This window comes from Impatiens glandulifera, chromosome 9, assembly GCF_907164915.1.
Source record: "Impatiens glandulifera chromosome 9, dImpGla2.1, whole genome shotgun sequence".
In the NCBI taxonomy this organism is placed as follows: Eukaryota; Viridiplantae; Streptophyta; class Magnoliopsida; order Ericales; family Balsaminaceae; genus Impatiens; species Impatiens glandulifera.
In genome coordinates, this window is record NC_061870.1 from 23,050,951 (window position 1) to 23,058,621 (window position 7,671).

The following is a 7,671-nucleotide window of genomic DNA, read 5'->3' on the forward strand; positions in this document are numbered from 1 at the left end:
AGTTTTCATAAGTTTGTATATTGTATGATTGTTAGATTTTAAGATTGTAAATTGATTCTAAGATCATTTCCAAGTTTTTTATTTATGTTAAAATAATCAATCAACCTTAAACAGAAAAACTCAAATTTAATTTGAAAATTTCAAAAATCAGGTTTACTGTTCTTGGGTTAATCCTCAAGAAAAGATGCCTAGAAATCATCCCAACATATTTTTAATGATATTGGGAAACCATTTGGATCATGTTTGATCCATCCTGATCATGTTTGATCAAAATCATTTTTTTCAAAATAATTGAAATTTTTGAGTTCTTGATTTGGTCCAAACGAGCAGTTAGTGTTCTTGTTTTGGTATCAATTAAGTATATGAAGTGTAAGGAAGTTATTGGCTAGCTCCTTACACTTCAAAACAACTTTAAAACCAAAAATCCAATTTTTGGCTACAAATTATTTTGAACAAATTGATCATTACCCATATCAATTGATACTTTGGGGGTGATGTTCTAAATATTACTAGGAGTTTTATGAATCTACCCAGGCCATTGGATTGAAGAATCCAAGCCTACATCAAAATTGCAAAACCTGCAATTTTGATGTTCTTGAGGACCGATAAGTCCAACCGAGAAACGAGAGATCCGATCGAGGATCTTCGGTCTAAACCAATGATCATCGGTCCGAACTGAGAGGTTCGACTAAGAAAATTAACCTAGGATCGATAGGTCCGACCGAGGCTTATTAGCTAAGACTGAGAGTTTCGACTGATGTTCTCCAGCTAGGATCGAGAGGTTTGATCGGAGATTTTACATCCAACCAAGAGGTTAGACCTAAGACAGAGAACTCTCGATACTACGACTGATGGCCTCCACCTAAGACCGAGAGATCCGACCGAGAGATCAAACCTATGACCGAGGAATCTTGACCTTGACCGAGAATTTTCAAACCATGATCGGTAAAGTTAGCCCAAGATTAACCCAGGACTAGTGGTTTTTACACCCCAACCGATAATCCCAGCCATGGACCAAGAGTCCTTAACACCTCGACAGAGGCTTCTTAGCCCAGACCGATGGGTCTGACCAAATGTCTTAGACCCTGACCGATGAAAATGAACCCAAGGCCTAGGACACCGGTCTTAAGGCCTATTTGGTTCCCATTTTCAAAATCCAAAATTATTTTTGTAATTTTTGAACCTCAAACCATTTTATAAAATCCTAGAAAATTAGAAAATGATCTCAAAATATGTTTGGAATATTTTCACAAAAAATATTTTGATAAAGGCTCGTTTGAGATTTATATTTAAACCCTAATGCCTTTAAATGACTGAATAGAAAAGACTAAAGAAAACAAAGCTCAAATAGGCGAGCCGTCTTGCACCCCGTCCCAAGAATCTGATCCATATATGAATCTTGAACTTATACACTAGAAGACATAAAAGTAAAAGAAAGTTTTTGCTCAACCAACTGACCAACAGAAACAAGGTTTAATGTTAAACGGGGAATGTGGTAGATATCTTGAAGAGATGGTGAAGTGGCATGACCAGTATGTGTGATGTGCATAGTTGCACCATTTGTAGTGTGAATGTGAGGTGAGGTGGTGAGAAGTTTTAAGGAATGCAAAAGATTAATGTTAGAGGGAATATGGTTACAACAAATAGAGTCCATGAACCATTGTTGATTACCTGATGTGGTGGCCAATGAAGGATTGACAGATAAACCTTGAGTGAGTAGTTTATAAATATCCATAAGGGTGAGAGTAGTGGACTGGGGCGCCTGTAAATCATTTGTGGTGGTGGCTATGGAGGAGGAAAAACTAGTTGAAGAAGATGTATAACCCAGTTTTGAGCATTTTTGAAGGATATGACCCTTTTGGTAATAATAACGACACTCAATGTTGGGGAAATGAGTGTACACATGATCAGTATTCGGACAACAACGACATATAGCAGACTTATCTAATCGAGCATCTTTCCGAGCATTCTTACGAGAAAATAAGGGTAGAGAAGATGAAACCATCGCAATAAAGTCAATAGTATGAGATCAAAACATGGCAAGGTGAGTAGCCTCAAAAGAGATATCCTTCATAGTTGTGTCTAACAAAGGCAGTGGGTGATGATGGAGCAATGATCCACAAACAGACTCGTACTTAGGGCCAAGCTATATCGGTAGTTGAATGACCTAAAGTGTTTCTATTAATGTTGGCCTCATCAATTCGATCCCATAGTGATTGGATAGTAGAGAAGAAAACGTTAATGGATTATCCTGGCTCATCTTTTAGTGTATGTAACGAACTCAACAACTAATAGTGGTGCATTCCTCTGGTAGTCTGGAATCGATCTTTCAAATAATCACAGACCATCTTGGTGGTATCCATTCATCGAATCTGGATCTGAATATTCTTAGATGATGTATTTTGAATTCATGTAAGAATAGTATGATTCTTACTATCCCAATCATCAATAGCCACACAATAATCGTCAATTTCCTTTGTAGTGGGCGGAGTAGAGGAAGATCTAACATATTTTTTTTTGGAAAACGGTAAAAACTATTTCATTAAAATCCCAAAAGTGGGAGGGTCAATAATCAAAGTTAGACAAACCATGGTTATGATTAAAAGATGACAAAAAAATGACCCTAAAGAACCTAATTAGTAGCCATCAAACATACGAAAAATAGATATTACAAACAAAGAGTACAAATTATATCAAATCCTAATTATCCCAATTATGATTTTTATTTCCAAACCAACCTAATATTTCAACAGGTTGTCTTCTTCTTCCCCTTGTCCTTGTCCTTCCTCTTACAATAAAAGGGGATGAACTGAAGAGGTTGATGAATACTGCATATTCTCATTTTGATTTTTTCTTTTATATGAATCCGTTCTGATTTGATAAAAAGAATTATTCTTCAGGATTTCTGAGCTCTTCACCTTATTATTCTCAACTTAAATTTCGAGATCATTGTCTTTATTTTCTTTAGTTTCAGCTTTAAAATCCTTAGCAAGTTTGGATTCCTCTATATCAACCTTAAAATTCTTTTCTTTCTCTTGATTAGCTTAAGTATCTTCCTCTATGTTTTTATTAGTAACTACTTCAACTTGATTGGATTGAGAATCCTCAACTATCTATTCAACATGATTAGGTTGAGGTTCCATCTCCTTCATTGTATTGCTTTCGTCTTGTACATAATTTTCTTTATCTTTCGTTTTCTGATCTTTAACCACATTTTTCTCTTTGATAATAGGCACCTCTGTTTCATTTTCCTGCATCTTTACTTTTCTGGCCTTTATGAATTTTCTAATATTTTTCCTTAGTCAAATCACAATTTGGGCTTACATGTTGGAATGTATTACAGAAAGTGCATATGTATAGCCTCCACTCATAAGTGATTTCCATGACAGTAGGTTTTCTTTACCAATTAAAAAAAATCATATATTCGGATCACAAATCATAGTTATCTTCTGACAACATAACCGTAATATTAGATGCCTCCACACGATCCATATTGAGAGACATAATGGAAAAATCCAAGGTAGAAAAAAATAATAATAACTAGCCAAAAAATATATGAAAAGATTCAGTAAAGACATCAGATACCTCAGAATGCTGAGCGAATAAAAAAACAGTAGAGAATTAAAAAAAACAAATGAGATCCGAAAATAAATAAATAAATAGTCAAAATCAAAATATGACCGCACAGGTGCGTCGATGATCGAAGTTGAACTGGATTGCGACAGATGACAACAACTTCTAAATGGGATGCAAGCCTGCAACATCTAGATGGGTTAGGCTTCTAACCCTCGTTAAATAATTCTCCTAAGATTTGATAAGCATATTCACTCAATTTACTAAACAATATATATACATATATGTTTAAAGAATTATAAGATTGTTCTTTTAGAGGTAAATATTTCTAAAATGTTTAAATTTAGTCAAAAAAATAAATAAAATTAATGTAATATTTCTTCTAAAAAGTTTTTCAATATGATAATTTAAGCTCAACTATTAACAAAATTTTTACCTAAAAGATTAAAATGTCTATGACTATATTCTTAGAACCTCTTCAATTTAATTTAAAAGTGGTAATGATTGTAAGGGTTAAACTAGTCACATTAGTCTAAAAATGGGATGCCATAATAAGTTATAATTTTTTTTACCTTGTTGTAAAATATAAAAATAAAATATATATAAATAATAAGAAGAAAAAGAATAAGAAATAGAGGAAAAGTTCAATATAATATTTTTTTTGTTGTTGTTTTGAGATTGGGCTTACGAAGGATTGATCTGCCATATCCATGGACTTGGTGGGTTTATCCCTTGGGCCGCCCCTTATAGCCACACAAATACTGGATAAAAAACAAATAAAAGAAAATTTATAAATTAAAAAAAAAAAGTAAAATAAAAGTCTTTTTTTCAATTATAAAATATGTTACATTTAAGAATAATTTTTACAATTAATTTTTTATATTATATATATTTTTTTATTATTATATTATATATATAGAAATGATTATACGAGGGAATTTGGTGAGAGAATGACTTGGCATAAGAAATCAAAATAATTTTTCTATTTTTTCTCTTTCCTCCCACTTTTACATTTTCTAACCAAGGTGATGTCAAGTCATTCTCTCACTAAATTCCCTCATCAAATTCCCTCTCTCTATCACTCCTTATATATATATATATTAACTATTAAACTGATAAATATATCAAATTGATCTTATATCCAACCAAATGAACCGATATTTAACCGACACCAACGGATGGACGAAGAATTTGAAAAAACGACACCAACTGTTATAATTAATCCTTTGGTGAAAAGACCGACCAATCTTTTATACTCCTTATATTGATCAAATAAACACTTTTCAAAAAGTTAGATTAACAAATTTGAATCCATTTCTAATTAATTTATTGTAATTTCTCTAATAAAATGATTATGAACTTATTTATAATAATGCAATTTGTGTGGATCTATATAATTTAATTCGATTTGTTTCAATCGCTATATCGACCCAATTCGAAGAAAAAAATACTTAGATCTAGTAAATATAGTGTTTTAATATAATAAAAACTGATATTATCGTTAAATGTTTCAACGCTCGAAATATACTATTTAAAGTTATGATAAATAAATCAGCATATTCTTTATTATTTTGTCACTGTTTTTAAGTTAATTTTATTTAATTAATATCAAAATTGATTAAATGAGCTTACAAGTATATTGAATATGAATAATTTGATGTATATAATTGGAAATCCATGAAATAAACTAATATTTTATGTGTGTTGTTTTAAAATATATTTTTATTTTTATAAAAAAATTATATAATTTTAGTGATTTAATTTTTTCAACATTTTCTTTCAGAAAATAAGAAACAGTAAAAGTTATAAATTATAAAATCAATAGAAAAATACAATAAAAAAAAAATGACCAACTAATTATAGAGTGACAAATAAACAATCACTATAAAACATCAACTTCAATCCTTTCTTCTTAAAAATATTGGTGTCCTCGTAGGATATTACTTATTTTGTCATAGTTAATGTTATTACAAATTTTATATGAATTCAATTCCGTACATATTTGTTTGCCCTATCCACATTATCAACACCATTTTTAATGTGTTAGACTTGATCATAATTCATAAGTATATTTCTCCCAACAGTCCAAATTAAAAGTTGCCACAAATGTTTTCATTGCTGGAAGTTGTCCGGGTCGGGTTTCAATTATTTGAGACTTCCATGCCTCGTATTATTTTCAATGTCGTCTATGAATCCTCTACAAATGCTCGATCGCCTAATACAACCTCCCCTTCAAAGCTTTCTCTAGTCGACACTTATTAATATTCCTAACATCTAAATTCTTAACTTTAAATACACTAACATATCTAACTATTTGACCTCAATCGTAAAAACTCAAATCACGATATTTCATTAAAATATGAGTATTGCAAGATGAAGTTTATGTTATCGTACACAAAATTTAGTTCTTACTTCTCCCAAGAGATTGACATAACAACTCGTTACATCGAAGTTCATTCCAACACAACCCCGTTACATTTCTAATGATCTATATATATGGGATCAACATATTGTCACAACAAGTTTATTTCATCTTATGTGTTTAATAAACTTGTAATTCAGACATAATATGACAATTATTTAATCTATACAACTTATAAAAAAAATCCATAAAAAAAAAACATAATAATTAGAAACACAAATGAATTAGCAACCAACTGAACCTCTATACTCAAGGAACATCAAGGCTGCACCATAATGAGCCAAAGCTCCCAACACCACAAAAACATGAAATATCTGATGACTATGTCCGGCCAGATCAAAGCAACCCGGCCTGAACCTCTCTGGAATCCGGTAAATGTAGAAAGTAGCCCCGGTTAAGTAAAAAATCGCCATGGCCGATTCATATCCCAGTATCGCATTCCTCCTCGGTTCATTCCAATTAGCCAATGTCCCATGAACAGCAGGAATCAAGCCTGATAAACCCATACCCACAAATAGAAAAGCCCTAAATGAACGATATTTGATCGAGGAGAACTTGGGCATGAGCAAAATAGCGATTGTGAAAGTACCCATTACGGAAATTCCAGCTAGGTAAAAGATCTGCCATAAGGGTTGGCATTGGAAGATGTAATAGATCGGAGGGAAGAAGGAGGTTATGATCATGACTGCGATTCCGACGTAGTCCATTCTTAATAGTAAGACGTTTAGGTTATGGGAATGGCAAGAGAAGAGATGGCAAGTTGTGCTTGAGAGAAGACAGAATAATGAACCAGCGAGAAACACGAAGAATGGCCATTTTTGAACCGGTGAAACCATCTCCATTTCAGGTGAGTTCAGATCGATGAACTTTGCTGTGACCTGTATGAAATAGTCAATTGTTATTGTGGGAATCATGAATCATGAATTATGAAATGGAATAATGTGTTTGATTGATTCACTTACTGGATACAAATCTTTTAAATTCTGTGATATGTTAGATTCTGAGCTCAATGGTGAAGAAGATGAAGAACTGTCATAAACATGAACAAAGTTAGATTAGATATACCCACAACCCACAACCCATAATTCCATGATTCTTATTATATGATTCTTGTTATTATACCTTGGAAATACACCAAAGAATTCAGACAATTGAGGAACATCAACCAAATTAGACATCATTAAACCCAGAAATAATCCAAACCCAATCAAGTGTCTGCAATCATAAACACAAAATTAGCACATATATATACCACTAAGTGATGAAAATGAAGATGGTTTTGGTTTTGGTTTAAACTTACGTCCAAACATTGAGAGTTTCATTATGCCAACTAAAGACACTAAAAAGGGCTTGTTTGAGAGGCCAATCGGATCTGTAATAGTTGAGAATGAACTCATTGTCTTTCATATACTCTGGAAGTTCATTATATGACAGAAGTGGATGCTGTTTTGGTTTGTTCTTCTTGGCCTTGCTCTTGATCTTCATCTTGCTTTTTGATGTTTGGGTGATTGCAATTGAGGATGTTTGAGAATCAATATCTTTTTCATCCATCTCTCTTCCTTTTCTCTTCCAAATAGACAGTTGAATGGTTCTGCTCATTTCTCAATTGAATCTTTTAAATAGAGATTCTCTGTATCTTCTTCTTCTTCTTCAATATGGAAGGAAGGAAGGAAGGA

The 7,671-nt window shown here is 32.4% G+C and overlaps 1 protein-coding gene across 1 annotated transcript; it reads right to left on the reverse strand.

Annotated features, from left to right (window-relative positions):
* Positions 1-5,902: 5,902 nt before the first annotated feature.
* Positions 5,903-7,671, reverse strand: LOC124914358 (heptahelical transmembrane protein 1-like). Its single transcript, XM_047454885.1, has 4 exons — positions 7,296-7,671; positions 7,118-7,210; positions 6,958-7,024; positions 5,903-6,873 (listed from the first exon to the last, which is right to left on the reverse strand). Exons 1-4 carry the CDS (start codon positions 7,592-7,594, stop codon positions 6,220-6,222), a joined length of 1,113 nt encoding a protein of 370 aa, XP_047310841.1. The 5' UTR covers positions 7,595-7,671; the 3' UTR covers positions 5,903-6,219.